This window comes from Herpailurus yagouaroundi, unplaced genomic scaffold (assembly GCF_014898765.1).
Source record: "Herpailurus yagouaroundi ecotype Mexico unplaced genomic scaffold, PumYag 142, whole genome shotgun sequence".
Classification (NCBI taxonomy): Eukaryota; Metazoa; Chordata; class Mammalia; order Carnivora; family Felidae; genus Herpailurus; species Herpailurus yagouaroundi.
This window is the reverse complement of record NW_024412397.1, coordinates 49003808-49023271: the sequence shown is the minus strand read 5'-3', so window position 1 is coordinate 49023271 and position 19464 is coordinate 49003808. Positions and strand designations below refer to the sequence as shown.

Below are 19464 nucleotides of genomic sequence, written 5' to 3'. Positions count from 1 at the left end.
TTGACCTAAAATTTTGTGGGGCACCTTGGGGCCACTCCAGGAGCGTGGACCTGGTCCTCTGGGGGTTGGTGAGACAAACCTGAGGCCCACAGCTCCCTCAGCATACCATGGCTTCCCCATCCGACTGGAAGGAGAGCAAACTGGTATAGCTCAGAGTGTGCAGGGAGAATGAAGGGCTGGACTCACAAAGCAGAAAGTAAAATGCAGGCTGGGGTGTCCTCATGGCCCCTCCTCAGGAGCTTGGTCAGGAGGAGAGATTTGTTTTTTGAGGAGATTTGATGAGGACAGGGACACCCATACCCCATACACCTTATACCCCAAGGTCACAGTCATGCAGCCCAACTCTTGCAGGGGGTCAAAAGAGGGGGGATGGGTATTGAAGAAAGTGCATATCCCTGGTGAGCTGCTTTTCAGATGTCTAAAAACAAAACTTTTGGTTTGGATGGGGTGCCTGGCTGGCTCAGTTGGAAGAGTGTGCAACTCTGGATGTTGGGGCTGTGAGTTCGAGCCCCACGTTGGGTGTAGAGATTACTTAAACGAATACATAAATTAAAACTTAAAAAAAAAGAAAGAAAGTCCTTATCCCTAGTGGGCTGCTTTTCAGAGATCTAAACACAAAACTTTTGGTTTTGAGAATAAAGGGCTGAGAGGACAAAAGAACCGATATATGATTCTATTTATATGAGGTACCTAGCATGGGCAAATTCATAGACACAGAAAGTAGAATAGAGGTTAGCAGTGGCCGGGTGACAGAGGAGTAGGGAGTTACTGTTTAACGGGTACTGAATTTCCATCTGAGGTGATGAAAAAGTTCCAGAAATAGTGGTGATGGTTGTACAACATTGTGAACATATTTAATGCCACTGAAATATACACTGAAAATGGTTAAAATTGTAAATTTTAAGTTAGATGTATTTTACCACAGTTTTAATTAATTAATTAATTTGTTAATTATCATTATTATTATTATTATTATTATTATTATTATTTTGAGAGAGAGAGAGAGAGGGAGACACACAGAATATGAAGCAGGCTCCGGGCTGTCAGCACAGAGCCCAAGCAGGGCTTGAACTCATAAACCATGAGATCATGACCTGAGCCGAAGTTGCACACCTAACCGACTGAGCCACCTGGGCACCCCTACTTTACCACAATTTTTAAAAATACGAAAACAGGGGTGCCTGGGTGGCCCAAATGGTTGAATGTCCAACTCTCGGTTTTTGGCTCAGGCCATGATCTCACTGTTTGTGGGTTTAAGCCCCACGTCAGGCTCTCTGCTGCCAGCGCAGAGCCCGCCTGGGATTCTCTCTCTCCTCTTCTCTCTATGCCCCTCCCCTGCTCTCTCTCTCTCAAAATAAATAAGCAAACTTAAAACAAAATGTTTAAAAAACACAAGAATAAAAATATGGCCGAGGAGACAAGAGAAGCTGTGTGAGAGAACAACAGGCCCAGGGTTGGGTGGGGCGCAGACTGGGGAAGAGAATATTCAAGAAGGGGACCCAGAGTGCAGTACGTTCTGGCTGCTGGTCTTTCAGAGTTCTTCGGCCTGCTATTAACAGCTTGGTCCCAATGTGTTCACTTCAAGTGATGGGCAGTGTAGGACTTAGTTGTTCCCCAGCGGGCGCAGACCGCTAAGGTGACCCCAGCTCCAGCCAGTCCCTTCCTGCCCCGAGGCTCCGTCCTCCCTGGCCTCTTTGGTGTTGCCTGGCGACTGCAGGACTCACACGGTCAGCTCTCACTCCATTCCCCCATGCCTCCTCCTTCTGGCTGTGGTAGCCAAAGAGATAGATAGGGCTGCCCCTCCTAATGCTGTGGGAACCAGAGGATGAACACTGCAGGACCCAAGGAGCTCAGGGCAGGGGCTTTTTCCCAAAGAACTTCTGCTCTGCTTCTCTCAGCTTTTCCTTCTCTGCTGTATCTGTCATCACCTATATTGACCACAATGTTGCTGCGGATCAAACCACCCCTGATTGTAGTGGTATCAACCAACAGACATTGATTATTTCTCAGGCACCTCGGGGGCGGTTGGACAGTCTGCTTACCTAAGCGGAGCTCAGCTGATCTCATCCAGGCTCATTTATGCGTCTGCAGTCACTACGGGCAGGCTGGTCTAGGGTGGCCTTGGCAGGAAGGACTTAGCCTTGTTCCACATGGTCTCTTATCTTCTGGCAGCCACGTCTGGGCTTGTTCCCATGGTGGAAGCTGTCAAAGAGAACATGGAACACTGGACAGAGTTAAACAAGTGAGGAAAACTGCTCAAGATTATTGAAATAGAGATCAAGACTACTGTAATAGGAGACCGAGATTGAACTCAACTCTGAATATGACAGAGAGCTGGGGACTTACAGCCAATGGGCAGGGTGAGGGAGTCAGTGGATGGAAAAATACCAAGAGGAACTTGGTTAGGTATGGAGGGTAGGGAGGGATGCTTGCTAAACTGGCTTGGCAGGAATCTGGCTGCACTGAACTCAGCAGGCCAAGGAAAAGGCCTAGTAGACAGGGCTCAGAGAAGAAGCCAAGGGAGTCGGTAGAATATAAGGCTTCCTAAGGCCTCAGCTCAAAATTGGTAATGTCACTTCCATGGTGTCTAAGTGGGGCATCTGTCTGGTTGGATGGAGGGCCCCCAAGTGTGGAGCGAGGATAGGGTAGAAGCTGGTGGAACAGGAAGCAAAGAATTCCCCTGGGGCAGAACAAAGGCGATCAAAGTTTAATGCATATACCACAAGGAGCCGTGGGCTGGACAGCACAGAGAGTCTGTCTGTACCTTTGCACCGAGGCAGTGGCAGTAGCTGGGGCTGTTTTTAAAGGGAGAAGATGAGGAGGTATGGGAGACATATGGAGTGTTCCCTCTTTTGGTAACTGTGCCCAGTTGTAAGTAGCTCATTGGTTAGTTAGGGCCTATGGAGATTCCGAGATGGGTCTCCTGATGGGCCTGTCTATTTAGCCAGGTGGTCGCCGTGGACCCTTTCTACCTTCCATCGTTCAAGTCTGTTTGCCTAAAAGAGGCCTCTACAACTTTCACTGCCTTTGTAGCCAAAACCAGTCACAAGGGTGGCCCATATCCAAGCAGAGGGGAAATGGCTCCATCACGTGACAAGTGGCTGGGGTACCAGGAACAGTGGGACAATAGGGACATCTTTGCAACTTCATGGGAAGACCGTCTTTACTCACCAAGACCCTTGGGCAGAATGTACAGCCCCCAGTGCTTCCCATATCCTGACTTAGCTAATAACCTGGCTCAGCATGGAAGGCTTACTTGCACCAGAAGGCACAGACTGGAAGGTGCCAAAATTGGAATGTAGGGACTCATGTGCCAATGAGGTTCTCAAGACCAAAAGAAGGCAAAGAGAGTAAGATGGGACCCTAATGAACACAACGTAAGTCAGAGACTTGGTCTTAGGAAAAAGTAAACTCTGGTTGTCAGAAATCAGTGGAGCCTCACATGGGGACTAGAACAAGATTTCTTATAGAAAATCATAATGCAATGCTGGCCACCATTCCTTGGGTATCCAACCCCGTTAGGTGTTTTGATAAATGCTCTACATTTAATTGTGCTTCACTTTTTAAAAACCTTTCTAAATGTTTATTTTTGAGAGAGGCAGAGAGTGAGGGGCGAAGGGACAGAGAGAGAGAAGGAGACATAGAATCTGAAGCAGGCTCTAGGCTCTGAGCTGTCAGCACAGCGCCCGACGCAGGGCTCAAATCCACGAACCCTGAGATCGTGACCTGAGGGGAAGTCGGATGCCCAATCAACTGAGTCATCCAGGCACCCCAATTGTGCTTCGTTTTTAAAACAGCCCTGGTATGATAGCCTCCATTTTTATTGGTAAGCAAATTAAGACTCAGAATCCAAGACCGCAGAGTTGGTAAATGTAGAGGATTTAGGATCCATTCAGGTCAACACGTTCTGAGCACCTTCTGTGGGCCGGCTCTGTGTGAGGCACTGAGGAAACAGTGATAGACATAGACCCTGTCTTCGAGGAGCTTACAATGTAGGGGGTAGGGACAAGTAGAGAGGTCATTTTTACGCTGTGAGGCAACTGTGTGTATAAACAGATCCCAGGAGAAGTATTCACTCAGGAATGTCTTATGCCCAAGTATTACTACACACTTTTCCCAGTGTGCCATACGAGCTCCTTGGAGGCCGTCTCCATTAGGGTCGCCTTTGGCTTTTAGTAACAGAGATGCGAAATAACAAAGGAGAACTTAATTATTCTCTCCCACTTAAAATGGTTGGAGGTGGGCAGCCCATGGCTGGCGTGGTGAATCCACCGTCTCATCAGAAACCCGGGCTCCTTCTAGCTTCTGCCCCACTGTTCTTAGAACACAGCTTCCAACTTGAAGGTCATCTCGGGGCCCAAGACAGATGCTAGAACTCCAGCTATCATGCCCTCGATCTAGAAAAGAAGCAGGAAGAAGGCAGGAGATCTACCTATCTGAAGTCTCTGAAGGAGCTGTCCCCAAGTCTCACCCACCAAGTTCTGCTTACATCTCCTTGGCCTGAACCCAGTCAGATAAGCTTCACGGGCCACACAGGAGGTGGGAGCTGCATCTGTTAGCTGTATATACAGCCTCTCAAGTAAAACTGATGGCCATTCATTAGTAATGAATTGGGTTGAATCGTGTCCCCCACATAAAGGTATGTTGGAGTCCTCACCCCCAGGACCTCAGAAGTACTGCCTGACCCAATAGTGGTGCCCATTCCTCCTCTCCCCTGTCCAACTTCACCACACACAGGAGACCCACACCCTTTATTCCCCAAGGCACGGCCAACACCAGGATGTCCTGCAATAACAGACTTGGCTGAAGGCCTGAGGATCAAATGGGGCATTGCTGAAAGATAAACTGAGACCAGATTCCCCCCAGGGTTCTGGAAGAGCGTTGACCACACTCCCTCCCACTACCTCCCTCAAGGTGCCTGGGTCCCCTTGTTCCTACCCACCCTCTCCGTTTTTCCATGCCCCACGTTCAGGACTCCCACCCCAGGCAGAGATGTGGCTCCTACAGGAAGCAGCCTTTGGTGGAAGTATATGAACTACTTAAAAACCAGAGTCTAGGGGCGCCTGGGTGGCGCAGTCGGTTAAGCGTCCGACTTCAGCCAGGTCACGATCTCCCGGTCCGTGAGTTCGAGCCCCGCGTCAGGCTTTGGGCTGATGGCTCGGAGCCTGGAGCCTATTTCCGATTCTGTGTCTCCCTCTCTCTCTGTCCCTCCCCCGTTCATGCTCTGTCTCTCTCTGTCCAAAAATAAATAAAAAACGTTGAAAAAAAAAAACAAAACAAAAAACCAGAGTCTAACACAAAAGACCAGGTACTGCATGATCCCCGTTCACATGAAATCTCCAGAACAGACAAACCTGTAGACGTAGAAGGTGAATTGCCTGTGTCAGCAGGAGCAGGGGAGGGAGGAAAGACAATGATTGTGGGGTTTCTTCTTGGGATGATGAAAATATTCTAAAATGAGTGATGATGGTTGCAGACTTCTGCAAACGTACTAAAACCCGCTGAATTGTATACTTTGGGTGAATTTTAGGGCATATGAATTATATCTCAGTAAAGCTGTTTTTTTTTTAAAGATTTTATTTTTTAAGTAATCTCTTACACTCAACATGGGGCTCAAGCTCACAACCCCGAGATCAAGAGTCATTCATGTGTTCTACCAGCTAAGCCAACCAGGCACCCCCAAGGTGCTTTATTTATTTATATATATTTTTTTTGTTTCAACGTTTTTTTTTTTATTTTTATTTTTGGGACAGAGAGAGACAGAGCATGAACGGGGGAGGGGCAGAGAGAGAGGGAGACACAGAATTGGAAACAGGCTCCAGGCTCCGAGCCATCAGCCCAGAGCCTGATGCAGGGCTGGAACTCACGGACCGCGAGATCGTGACCTGGCTGAAGTCGGACGCTTAACCGACTGCGCCACCCAGGCGCCCCTATATATATATTTTTTTAAGTTTATTTTATTTATTTTGAGAGAGAGAGAAAGAGAAAGAGGGAGAGAGGGAGAGAGGGAGGGAGGGAGGGAGGGACAGGGGCAGAGAGAGAGGGAAAGAGTCCCAAACAGGTTCCACACTGTCAGTGCAGAGCCGGACATGGGGCTCGAACCCATGAACCATGAGATCATGACCTGAGCCAAAGTCAGAAGCTCAACCAACTGGGCCCCCCAAGTGCCCCAAAGCTGTTGTGAGTGGTTTTGTTTTGTTTTGTTTTTTAAACAAACCTCTGTCTGCAGGCCTTCTTGTAGGCCCCGGACCTCTGTGAGAACAGGGAATGTGCATAGCGATCCTTGAACAACATGGGTTTGAATGCATCGGGTTCACGTATACATGGATTTTTTTTTTTTTTTCAAAAAATATACCTAAAGTACTACAAATGCATTTTCTCTTCCTTATGATCTTAATAGCATTTTCTTTTCTCTCACTTCCACTATTGTAAGAATACAGTATATAATACAGATGACATGCAAAATATGCATAATCAACTGTTTATGTTATTGGTAAGGCTTCAGGTCAACAGTAGGCTGGCTATTAAGTTTCTGGGGAGTCAAAAGTTATATGTGGATTTTTGACTCTGCAGGAGGTCAGCATCCCTATCCCCTACATTGCTCAAGGGTCAACTGTATTTGCTTTACGTCTAGAAGCACACAGAAAGTCGCCCAGAGCTGTTCCCGCCAGAACACGGGAGATTCTGCCTCGGGGATGACCACAAGCTTCCCTCGGGGGCGGAATGGGCCCATGGCCTCGCTGGTAAGATTAGCCAGGCCTCACTTTCAGCAGTGGAGAGGCTGACTTCTTCAGGAAGGCAGGTTAGCTCTCCTGGGGAAAACGGAAGCACCGGTAACCAAGACTAGCACCCCACGGGCACGTGATATGGGTGTGATGAATGAGGGAGTGAGGAGATAATGAAGGAATGACTGACATCACCTGCCAGGGCACAGAGAGAGCCTGGACAGACCCTAAGATTCCACCTCTGCCCTACTGCCCTTTTCACCAAGCACACAGATCCGCCGGGCCTGGGAATGGTGCCTGGATTAAGTCTCCACATTCCCAAGGCTCCACTGCTCTCGCTGAGGCTCCCTCAGAGGGACACTGTGAAGACAAATGGGCACAAAGGCCTTGCCTTGCCAGCCCCGTGGGCCTTTTCACACCGCAGGCAGGAAGTAAATGACTCAAAAGTTCCTTTTGGCTCAGGCAGTTGTCGAAATGGGATTCCACTCTCAGCTGCCAAAGGAGGGGAGCTGAGGGGGTGAGGGGCTTGGTTCATTCAGACCCCTCCCCAGTGAATCCTGGATGGAACCACACAAAGCTTTATACGCCACTGTGCGTTTTACTAAGGCCGTGCAGCTGCTTGTCACGCCCCCGAAAATCAGCTCACAGCAGGAGCAAAGAATCCCTCATTTCACCAGGAGCTCAGGGTGTCTGCTGCCTCAGAAAGGTTCCAGGACAGAGGGAGCCTTGTGCAGACTCCAGAATGGGCTCGGCCTTCCTTGGTGGTTTGCTGCCTGGTTCAGAGGACCCAGGAGCTGCCCTGCAGGTGACTTGCCTAGGGCCTGGCCTGGTGGTGAGCAGCACTGCCCTGGGCCCTGCGGGAGGGCCGCCACTGGGGGGCTTGGCTCCTCTGGGTGGCTTAGAACGTGGTGATCTGGGGAGGGGGGGTGAGGTGGGTGGGCAATGCCCTGGACAGCCCATACCATGGGGAGGGGCCGGGGAGACAGGTAGTGAAAACAAGTCTGGAGTCTTGGCTGAGGAGTGGGGAGACTGGGGAGGTTTCCTGCCCTGTCAGGGTCTCCAAGGCCTCATCTCGAAGTTGGACCTTCAGGGTTGTAAACAGTCCATGACCTCACACCTTGGGAGCCCCTGCACCCCGTATGGAACATCATGGGCACTCCTAAACATAGGCTTTCTCGTCCCAGCATTCAAATCCCACCCGGGGGCGACCTGACCTCCCTCCGGGCCTCCCCGCCTCTCACAGGCTTCTGCCTCTCAGCTCGGCTGCCACTTCGCCTCTGCTCACTTAGGTCCCCTGTGCCCTCACACAGGGAGTGCTCACTGCTCTCGGCAAGCAAGCTTCAGGACAGTTTGTCTTGTTCATGGTTATATCCACAGAGCCCAAACAGAGCCTGACATGTAGCAGACTCTCGATGTGTTTCGAATGAACGAATGAGTAAAGGAGGTACTTACCGCAAAGTACAGATCTGCTCTGTAATGGGGCTCTAGGCAGCCCGGGGCAGTCAGCTGGGGCCCCCCCCACTCCGCTCCGCAGGGCAGCTCTGGGGCTAGAGGTCAGCAGAAGCAGGGACGACTTCTGGGACAAGACTCTGTTCCGGGGAGGGGCTCAGGGAGCTCAGAGTGGATCCACCTAAGAGGCCCAGAATCCCAGGACCTCTGCTCTGGCATCTATTGCTGTCGGACAGATTTCCCTAAAACTCGGTGGCTTAAAACAATTTTACCGTATCTCATAATTTTGTGGTCAGGAATTCACGCAGGTGCGGCTGGGCTGGGTGATTCTTCTGCCCCACGTGGCATCAACTAAGGTCACTTGATGGCAGTCAGCTGGCAGATGGGCTGGTCCAGAGGGTCCAAGACAGCTTCCCTCACAGTCTGGTGGCCTAGTGGGAGGTCTAGAAGGACATGCTCAGCAGGGACTGTCTATTGGAGCGCCTGCACCTGGTGTCTGCAGCACAGAAGCCTCAGGGTGCTCAGACTTCTGCATGTCAGCTCGGGGCTCCCAGAGGCTATTCTAGAAGACTAAGGCTGCAAGGCCGCTTTCGATCTGACCTTGGAAGTCACGTAGCATCACTTCCACCATGTCCTACTGGCAGCAAGCAAGTCACAGAGCTAGCCCAGCTTTAAGAGAAAGGGCCAGAAACTACACAGGGCAGTGAATACCCTTGGGGTGGGGGTGCGGGCATCTTGCGAACAAGCCAGCACAGCCCCCTTCCAGACAGGGTAGAGGGACAGAGCCTGAAGCTGGGGGAGGGCCAGGAGAAGCTCAGTGGCCTCACTCGTTTCACTGGCTTTCCCAGGAACAAGAATCAAAGGACCACTGACTCCCAAAGAGTCCCAAGCACTTGAACTTCCAGATGATTCCATATTCTATTTCAGTACTTTGCCCAAACCAACTGCTCAAGAAAGATTATCACGTTCTAAGCGTTACTAATCACCTACTGTATTTTTTTTAATGTTTATTTATTTTTGAGAGAGAGCACACACAGGAGCAGGGGAGGGGCAGAGAGAGAAGGAGACACAAAACCTGAAGCAGGCTCAGCACTGTCAGTGCAAAGCTCGACGTGGGGCTCAAACTCACAAACCGTGAGACCATGACCGGAGCCAAAGTCAGACACTCAAGCAACTGAGCCACCCGGGTGCCCCACCTGTTGCATTCTTGCACGTTTATGTTTTCAGCCAGATCTGTAACTGTCCCCCACTCTGGTGGGCCTGCAGACCTGGTGCAGAGAAGGGTATCTTCTTCTGACACAGTCACCCAGGATCCTTCAACCTTCAAACCTCTCAGCCACCAAAACCTGCCGGTCCCCAAGGAACGGAGCCTGTGAATCCAACAGTGGCTGGTTGTTCTGGAGACGTTAAGAACTATAGTCCAGGTGGGGGCAGTGCCGTTCCCAAAGTGCTCCTGGTTGCTCCAACCCGTGCAGGGCGGATCCCAGACACAAGCCGAGGGAGGAGGCTGGTGGCACGGACTGAAACACTGGGAAGGCAGCTGGAACGCAGGCCACGGACCCCACCTTTTGGCAAAGACGTGGCCTCCAGGGAGAAAGCCACAAGTGACCTCACCGATGTCAGGAATCCACATGGAAACACTTAAGAGCAGAACCAACAACTCCCTGTAAAATGTAAGGGGTTTCATTTCTCCTTCACAACAGAACTCTCTCAGGTACAGATGAGAAGAACAGGCTTAATCAGAAAGACCTGGGTTCGAACCCTTGCTGGGTGACCCTGGGTTACTGAATCTCTCTGAGTCTCCTTGATAAACTGGGGGAGAATGTTGCCCACCCACCCTTGGTAAAATGAAATGACACGACACCTAGAAAATACCTAGCACAGTGTGCAGCATTTAATGAACATTCAATAACTTAGTGTCTTAGGTATTGTTACTGGGTTGGTAACCCCAGCAGCTGCTGCCAACACCTGTCTCCTCTGCCGCTTCCCGGGCCCAGTGTCGAAGAACCACTCCAGATCAGCACTGACCAACAGAAACATCATGTGAGCCAAATACACACATTGCAATTTTCTAGTAGTCCCATTAAAAAAGGTAAAAAGAGGGGCACCTGGGTGGCTCATTTGGTTGGGCGTCAGATTTTGGCTCAGGTCGTGATCTCATGGGTCGTGGGTTCGAGTCTCGCGTCGGGCTCTGTGCTGACAGCCTGGAGCCTGTTTCGGATTCTCTGTCTTCCTCTCTCTCTGCCCCTCCTCCATTCACTTTCTTTCTCAAAAATAAACAAACATTAAAAAAAAGGTAAAAAGAAATGGGAGATTCATTTTGATGTTTTATTTAATCTATCAAAATATTATTTCAACCTGTAATCAGTATAAAAATGATTACAAAATATTTTACATCCTGTGTCTTATACTAAATCTTTGAAATCACTGTGTACTTACCCTTATGTACAGCACATGTGAATCTGGACACACGTCATTTCAGTGACGGCCACACATGGCTATGCTCACCCTCTTGGACAGCGAGGGTCCAGCAGAAGGAGCTGGGTCATCCTCCCTGTTCGGAGCTAAGTGGCCTGGATGTTGGAAGAAGTCAGAGTCTGTATTTAAGATGCAAGAACCCTCCCCCTGCTCCCTTCCCCCAGGGATAACAACTGTTTTTGCAATCCTCTCCAGCTGAGTTTGAAGAGAAGAGAAAGAAAGGCAAATTATCATGAAAACAAACGGTTTATTTTTCTTTATATCCACAGGAGATTCGTAACAATATACAATCATACAGAATCTGGCCTCCTTTGGCGGAAAGCATACTTTATTTGTACAAATGAAAAAACCAAGCACTTTGGCTTTGACTTGGGGCCAGCAAGGTCGGGATCATCAGACCCAGACAAGACATGGCCAAATGGATCATTTTTGAAAAAAGGGAGTGCTGGGTGAGGGAAGCAGAGAGCCACAGACAATGAGAGCTAAGGGGACTGCAGTAATCTGGGCCAGCCCCTGGGTCTATAGACCTCTCGCTCACCCTGCATTTAGAGCTGAGCATGTGAACTTGGCATAAAATGTAGAAATTAAGGCTTGGGGGGCGGAGGGAAAGCCCTAGGAGAGATGGAAGCTAAAGGAAACAGGATGGTATATTGAAGAAACACCTCATCCTCTGCCTCCTGCTGGTGCCAAAGTAAGATAATACCTGAGGTTTTAAAAACAATGAAACTGGACCACTTTCTTACATTGTACATAAAAATAAACTCAAAATAGATTAAAGACCTCGATGTGAGACCTGAAACCATAAACGTCCTAGGAGAGAGCATAGGCAGTAATCATTCTGACATCAGTGGTAGGAACATTTTTCTAGATGTCTCCTGAGGCAAGGGAATCAAAAACAAAAACAAACTATGGGGATCACATCAAAATAAGAAGCTTTTGCACAACAAAGGAAACAATCAACCAAACAAAAAGACAACCTACCGAATGGGAGAAGATATGTGCAAATGATACATCCAAAAAGGAGTTACTATCCAAAATATGTAAAGAGCTTATACAACTCAACACCAAAAAAACCAAACAACCTGTTTTAAAAATGGGCAGGGGACCTGAACAGTCATTTCTCCAAAGAAGATCTAAAGATGGCCAACAGACACATGAAAAGATGCTCAACATCACTCGTCATCAGGGAAATGCAACTCAAAACCACAATGAGATACCTGTCAGAATGGCTAAAATCAAGAAGAAACAACAAGTGTGGGTGAAGACGTGGAGAAAAAGGAACCCTTGTGCACTGTTGGTAGAAGCAAACTGGTGCAGCCTCTGTGGAAAACAGTATGGAGGTGCCTCAAAAAATTAAAGATAGAAATACCATATGATCCAGTAATTTCACTATCGGGTATTTACCCAGGGAAAATGAAAACACTAACTTGAAAAGATCTATGTACCCTATGTTTATTGCAGCATTATTTACAATAGCCGAGATATGGAAGCAACCTAAATGTCCACTGATAGACTTATGTGGCATATTATGTGGTATATATACACAGTGGAGTATTACACAGCCATAAAAAAGGACGAGATCAAGCCACATGAAACAACATGGATGGACCTAGAAGGTATTGTGCCAAGTGGCATAAATCAGACTGAGAAAGACAAATACCATATGACTTCACTTAGAATTTTAAAAAATGAATAAAAAAACAAAAAGGAGAATCAGAACTGTAAAAACAGAGAAGAAACAGATGAGTTGCCAAAGGGATTGGGGGATCAGGGGGAGCATAACAGTTGAAGGGGAGAGGGAGGTACAGGCTTTGGATTATGGAATGAGTAAGGCATGGGAATAAAAAGCACAGAATAAGGAACATAGTCAATAATATCCTAATAGCGATGTAATAGGACAGATGGTCCACTCGTGGTGAGCATAGCATAATGTGTAAACTTGTCAAATCACTAAGTTGTACACCTAAAACTAATTAACATGTGTATCAACTCTACTCAAATTAAGAAATTAAAAGATAAAAACAATGGGACTCTGGAATGCCATTAAAAAAATTCAAACAAACAAAAATAAAAAAGTCCTTAGTAGAGATTCTTTTAAGAACAGGTCTCCTAGAAACAGGAGATGGGTCCATTACCTGTGTATGGTTCTTTCCTGACTTAGGAACCTCCATGTGCTTGAATGGCACTTGGAAAGACAGGCTTCAGATGACATTTGGACAGATGCCACTTTCCACAAAAGGAGAACTCTCTCAGTTGTACAGAAAGAGTTTTGTGGGAGCAAAAGAACAAGGGCAATTCTAAACCCGGTTTTCTATTTGATCCTCAGCCTCTGTAAAATTTAGATAGATGAAGGACATACAGCAAACTGAAACTATATGTGTGTAGGGGAACCTGGGTGGCCCAGTTGGTTAAGCTTCCAACTCTTTGATTTCCACTCATATCATGATCTCATGGTTGTGGGACTGAGCCCCGAGTCAGGCTTTGGGCTGGCAGTGCAGAGCCTGCTTGGGATTCTCTGTCTCGCTCTCTCTCTGTCCATTCCCAGCTGTGCACGCTCTCTCTCACTCTCAAAATAAATAAACATTAAAAAAAAAAGAAAAACTGTATCTGTGTAAACATCACTCTGAACATCTTTACCTTAAATGACACACAGAGACCAGGAAAAGACAAGGGAATGAATTTAAGGTACTCAAGTTCCAAATATACGAATCCATTCCTATTTGTTTCATCTTCTGTGTATTTTTTCAACAAGTTGGAAGAATGGCCCCTGACTAAGCTGACCTTATTCTCCATGGACAGGCTTATTTCCCAGACGACGAAGATGGTTCTCCATGAATGGCGTGCATGACCACCAGTGCCAGCCTGGCTTCCTGCCCGGGGAGGGCTCACTGGGACTTCACTACCTTCTACATCTCAACATGACCAGACCCGACACCTGGCAGAGCAGTCAGGCATTGAAAACCTGTCATGAGCAGAAATATTTGAAGTCAGACATTATTTTCTTAAACCTTCACTGTGAGTTCAGAAGCAAGTTACCATTTCATGCATGTTCATTTCTTTGGACTCCCACAGAGGAAGATTTAGAGTCTTAATCAAATTTTTAATCTGGCCCGAAAAATATACTTCAGTGTTCAATGATATGAATGAAATCTCCTCTGAGCCATCAGGGAATTCAATGGATTAAAAGCTTTAAGGGATGTGAATATAAATGCGTGTGCTTTTGTGTATACGTATGTTCTATGTTTGTATCACTGGCCAGGGAGCACATCCATCAACAGTTATAAACCCTATTCCCTCTGGTGATCATTTAGGAGCAAGTTAGCCTCACAGTGGACACCAAGAGTGTATAGAATTCAACACAACACACAACCCCAAAAAGGCTTTAGCACTCTCTCTGGAGTAACAGCGTCCTTGCTGATGTCTTACTTGACTCAGAACTCCCATTTGACCCTCATCTCTGCCCCTGCCCCCCCGTGAAAGCCCTCCATGAGGAATTCTGTCTGTGCTCCTAAGTGGGTGAGTGGGGGCTCCAGGCAAGCCCATGACAGCAAGGGAAAGGTGTCCCCAGAAAAGTCTCCAAAGATGTAAACATATAAAACAAAGTGCAACAAAATTCCTTGAGCCCGCCTCCGTATAGTCATGTTTGGTGAAGGGTGTTTAATAAGGAGGCCTGCACATCAGTCAAGGTGAGCAGACCCATCCCCACATGGGGGGTTCCAGGTCTGGGTCTGCCCCACTGGGCCCAGCACGGTCAGCAAGGCTTGAGTGAGCCTCTCGGAGCAGGAAGACGCAACACAGTCAATTCTCTCCAACAGTCCAGAGACTTCTCCTTGATGCAGTGAGAAGTGGTGGCCTTGTTGTCCCTGTTTTCTCCTTCTAACACATTTGAGCGGGATCTCTGAGGCCCAGGGGCCGTGCATTCCAGCCAGCAGCCTGTGAGTCTATTTTTCCTGTCCTTATGAGCCCTTCTGCTCCGAGAAAACCAGCAAGGCCTCTCCGAGTCCGCCAAGCAGGAGGCTGCAAAAACAAAACAAAACAAAACAAAACAGCAAGAGGTCAGCTTTCTAGTCCCTCGAGTCTGGAGGCTGTGGACCCACGACTTCCTGGTGCTCACCTGCATCGGGGCAAGGGATCCCTCATTCCCTAACCCCCACCAGGCCTGCCCTGCTGCCAGGTCAGGCCCAGGAACTGCCTGGTCGTCCCAAGTAAACCTCAGCTGTGTGGCAGGAGGGGAGTGGGCTGTAAAGTGGGGTTTGATCTTCCCCTGCCTCCTGTCCCCAGGAAGAAGGTTGTGTGTCCTGTTCATCCTGACCTGGTGAAGTGACATGCTCCACTCCGCAGTGGACACAGAGGGTTGATGACATGAACCCATGCAGGTATCCAGTCTGATCATCACTGGGGTGATGGGCTCTGAAGCCTGTTATTTCACTGAGACTAACAGAACACTCAGAGATGAAAATACTAAAGGCAAATCATGAATCTCCCACCAGAGCAGAAAGAAATGTGGTCAGTGATTTGAAAATGAAAAGGTGGTGAGAAAACTGCAGACCCTGAGAAGGAGGAGTTGAATATTTTAACATGCCTAAAACTGAATACATCCAAAGGTCTCTGTACATTTTCTATTTTAAACTTCTTGGTAGACAATCGACGTCTGGTCTGAATCCCAAAATTCTTCCCAAAAAGCACTTCTGAGGACGGGACTGGGCCATCACAAAAGATTATGACAGGAGGTCCCTGGTGATGAAATGCTCTTGGTCAGAGGGGCGAACAGCCCTTCGGTTCTACCTGCCCTTCCGGTCTTCTCCCACATCCCCCACAAGGCCACCCACGACACACACACATTTACACTATGGCATCTTTATGTTTCTTTCTTTCTTTTTTTTTTTTTTAACATTTTTATTTATCTTTGAGAGACAGAAAGTGTGAGCAGGGGAGGGGAAGAGAGCGAGGGAGACACAGAATCCAAAGCAGGCTCCAGGTTCTGAGATGTCAGCACAGAGCCTGACGCGGCGCTTGAACCCATGAACCGTGAGATCATGACCTAAGCCAAAGTCAGAGCTTAAGCAACTGAGCCACCCAGGCACCCCGGCATCTTTATGTTTCTAACATTCGCCCGGGGCACCAAACATACGAAACACAGGCAGGCTGTGCACATCACATTCCCAGTGAGAAATGTCACCCATGTGAGGGACTCTGACATAAAGATAATGGTAAATGTACCATTTGCCCCATTTAGCACGGGAATGAGCTTAGCAAGCGTGAGACTATTAAAACAATAAACTGAGTTCCGATTGTGGCTCAGGCATTTATTAGCCACGTGACCCTGTGCGTGCTATTCAGCTCTGGTCTTGTCTGTGCCCCAGGAGACGGTCACATCCAGCAGTGTCCGTGAGGCTGAAAAGGATATACCGGAAGCCATCAACCCCCGCATTTGGCCTATAATGCACAAGCGATAAAATATACTGACTAGCTGACTGTCCTCCCAGACTGTCCTCCCCAATGCCTTCCTCACTGGCCCTCAGAGCTGGTGTCCCGACTCTGCTTGAAGACTTCTCCTGAGGGGCAGGCACGTCCTGCTGCACAAAGCAAGCCTGTGTCCCTGTTGAGCAACTCTGGCCGTGGGGTCCAAGCAAGTGTCGATGGGGATCTTACTTATCAAAGACCCTGGGCACATGGTTCCTCCCTCCTGAGGGAAGCCCTTCCTCAGACTGACCCTTAAAGAATGCACACGTCATCTTCTGAAACACTGGGGCAAGTGCAGAGTCACCGTGACCTGACACAAAGGCTGCACGGGCCTTTGGGCTTGGGCGGGGCTTATTTCTGCAAAGGTAACTAGGGGCTCAGCCATTTCTATGGGTTTCCAGGAACCCTGCTTTGTCACCAGGGAGAAGAACAGGGTATGGGCTGGCTCGTTGCCACTCCTCCCCCCATGGCCTTAGAACCATGCTGAAATGTAATAACCTTGCATTTCATCCGTTCAGTTTAGCTATTTCATGAAACACCAAAGCAGCTTAGTGAATGCTCAGAAGGAAACAAACCTTGGTTCAGTTTACTGTTAAGAGAGCCAGGGAGGTGAGCTTTGACGTTGTCTTCTAAACAGCAGGAGAAGCTGACACGGGGTGCAGGAATCTTAATAGCATTACAACCATTTAAGTCAGAGCTTGACCAAACTGTTTGCAAATCTTGTGATTCCCATCATTCCTGAAGTGAACACACTTCATGCAATGAAGGCTCTGCCATACCAGATGGCAGAGCATACCCGGCCAGAAATACTCATCACTAGGTCCTCTCCCAGGGCTTTATTTTCGGCGGCCCTCCAGTCTTTTCCTATTTCAATTTTACATTCATTATTGTGCTTATTCAAGCACCTCCTGATTGCACTTGATAGGGGGCAGGGACTGTACCCTTTTCCATCTGTAGGCCTAGCCCTTCATGCAGTACATAATAAATATTTTCTCAATGAATGACGATGAATTTCTTACCCTTGCTCCCCTTTCTCCCACTTATAGTCCAAACTATTTTTGTTTTTTCTCTTTTCCTAATGTGCCTAGAGATCTGCCTAATGTACCATTCCCTTGGGGACTTGCTGAGTGACAGTTCACAATCTGATAACTTACTCTCTGTTGAGAAGTAATGAGTGATAGTAATTTAGAAGTCCCTTCTTAGCATTTTAGAGAGTTTTCACATTTTTTAAAAGGTTTTTTATTTTAAGATTTTTTTCATGTTTATTTATTTTGAGAGACAGAGACAGAGCATGAACAAGGGAGGGGCAGACAGAAAGGGAGAGAGAGAATCCCAAGCAGGCTCCACACAGTCAGTGCAGAGCCCAATGTGGGGCTTGAACCGTGAGATCATGACCTGAGCCGAGATCAAGAGTTGGATGCTCAACCGACTGAGCCTCCCAGGCTCCCCTTTAAAATTTTTTTAACTAGGTTTTATCCCCAGCACACAGTCCAATGTGGGGCTTGAACTCACGACCCTAAGTTCAACACCTGAGCTGAGATCAAGAGTGGGACACTTAACCGACTGAGCCACCCAGGCACCCTTTTTAACTCAAATGGAAAACTGGTAAATTTCAGTCACTGTGATCCTAGCTATACTATGGGGTGTGTTGGGGGGAGTACTTTCTTCACCCCCTAAATTCACTCTTCCTACAAAGAGGCTTGGGCAGTTTCCGTGCAGTGTCCTAAAATTAAAGGCGTAAGACATTGTTACTCAAAGATGATATAAGACCATTTTCTAAAGACTGTTGGTATTAGTGAGGCTTGTGCTGAGATGAAGCATGTTGGTAAGCCATGATCACTGGTGGGCCCCATGAATGACTGCCTAAGGAGAGAAGTGGTCACGAAATCCTCAAAACAAAGAGGTTGTGTTTTGGTCATTTTCTCTCCTTGTACTTTTGCAAAGAGAAACTATTGCAAAGAGAAGAGTGTCTAAAAAGGATGCAAAGAGAGGGCACCCACAACTAATTCTACTCAGCAGAGACACTGCTCACAGTTCAGCATTTTTTCTTTTGTGTGTGTTGAATCCTCTTTGCTGAAATTTTGGAATAAAGGGAATTCAAATCAATATATACAATAAAACTCTGTTAATTGAAGGTGAATAATTAAATATTAATCTGGACATTTAAATCCTGGGTTTGCAATAGATTGTTTTTATAATAAAAAACAAGATAATTTGCTTGACAAGATCAGTTGCTTTTAAGAAAAGACTTTAGGGGGCTCCTGAGTGGCTCAGTGGCTCAGTGGCTCATCTGACTTCGGCTTAGTTCATGATCTCACAGTCCATGAGTTCGAGCCCTGTGTCGGGCTCTGTGCTGACAGCTCAGAGTCTGGAGCCTGCTTTTGATTCTGTGTCTCCCTCTCTCTCTCTCTCTCTCTCTGCCCCTCCCCCACTCATGCTCCCTCTCTCTCTCTCTCTCTCTCTCAAAAATAAACATTAAAAAAAATAGTTAAGACTTTAAAATTTGACCAACATTGCTACTTAGGTTTATAATTTTCCTCCATATATATATACATATATATACATATATATGTATATATATATATACACACATTTTTTAAGTTTATTTATTTATTTTGAGAGAGAGAGAGAGAGAGAGAGAGAGAGAGAGAGCAAGCAGGGGAAGAGCAGAGAAGGCCAGGGGGAGAGAGAGAGAATCCCAAGCATTCTCTGCACTGCATGAAGCATGAAGCCCAATGCAGGGCTGGAACTCACAAACCATGAGATTATGACCTGAGCCGAAATCAGGAGTCAGACACTTAACCAACCGAGGCACTCAGATGCCCCAAGGGTTATAATTGTGGGGGTACAGTATTTAGAAGGTTGGCCCCTCGTTTATTCGGCAAGCCCTTAGGGCTAGGCAGGGAGACACAAAGGTGCGTGAAATGTGGTTTCCCTTCCGCAGGAGCTCACGATTGCAGGTAGATGGGGTGTGAACCCTCACCCGGCACTTAGTGTGGTACGTGCTGACGGGGCTATGCACAGAGAGGGTGGGAGAGGCTGCCCAGGCCTTGACACACGAGCTGACCAAATCTCTAATTAGAGGGTAAGCAAGGTTCTTAAGATCTTGCTGAAATTTGGAATGGCGTTTTCTCCACTAACCACCACAAACATTTAGATCTGTGATTCCCAACTGGGGTCATTTTGCTGCCAAAGGGACATGTGGCAGTATCTGGAGACATCTGAGGAGGTGCCGTTGGCATCGGTGGGGTGGGGCTCAGTTTGTAGCTAAAAACCCTACAAAGCACAGCACAGCTCCCTACAGCAAAGAATTATTCACTGTAGCCCAAAACGTCAACAGTGCTGAGGT

The 19464-nt window shown here is 47.7% G+C and overlaps 1 protein-coding gene across 4 annotated transcripts in view; it reads right to left on the bottom strand.

Moving 5' to 3' along the window:
• The window catches only part of SLC35D4 (solute carrier family 35 member D4), a 136710-nt gene that overhangs the window by 7079 nt on the left and 110167 nt on the right, over positions 1 to 19464 (bottom strand). The window contains exons 15-18 of one of the 4 annotated variants that reach the window (XR_005791694.1): positions 14079 to 14669; positions 13434 to 13614; positions 10614 to 10747; positions 2043 to 2202 (exon numbers count right to left, since the gene is read on the bottom strand). Coding sequence is in view for 2 of the 4 variants with exons in the window: in XM_040479230.1 (XP_040335164.1) it covers positions 14609 to 14669 (61 nt within the window). In the remaining 2 variants the exon portion in view is untranslated. Of the gene's footprint in view, positions 1 to 2042; positions 2203 to 10613; positions 10748 to 13400; positions 14670 to 14715; positions 15387 to 19464 lie in introns of those variants that run through there. The other 3 variants (XR_005791693.1, XM_040479230.1, XM_040479231.1) reach the window with 3 other exon arrangements.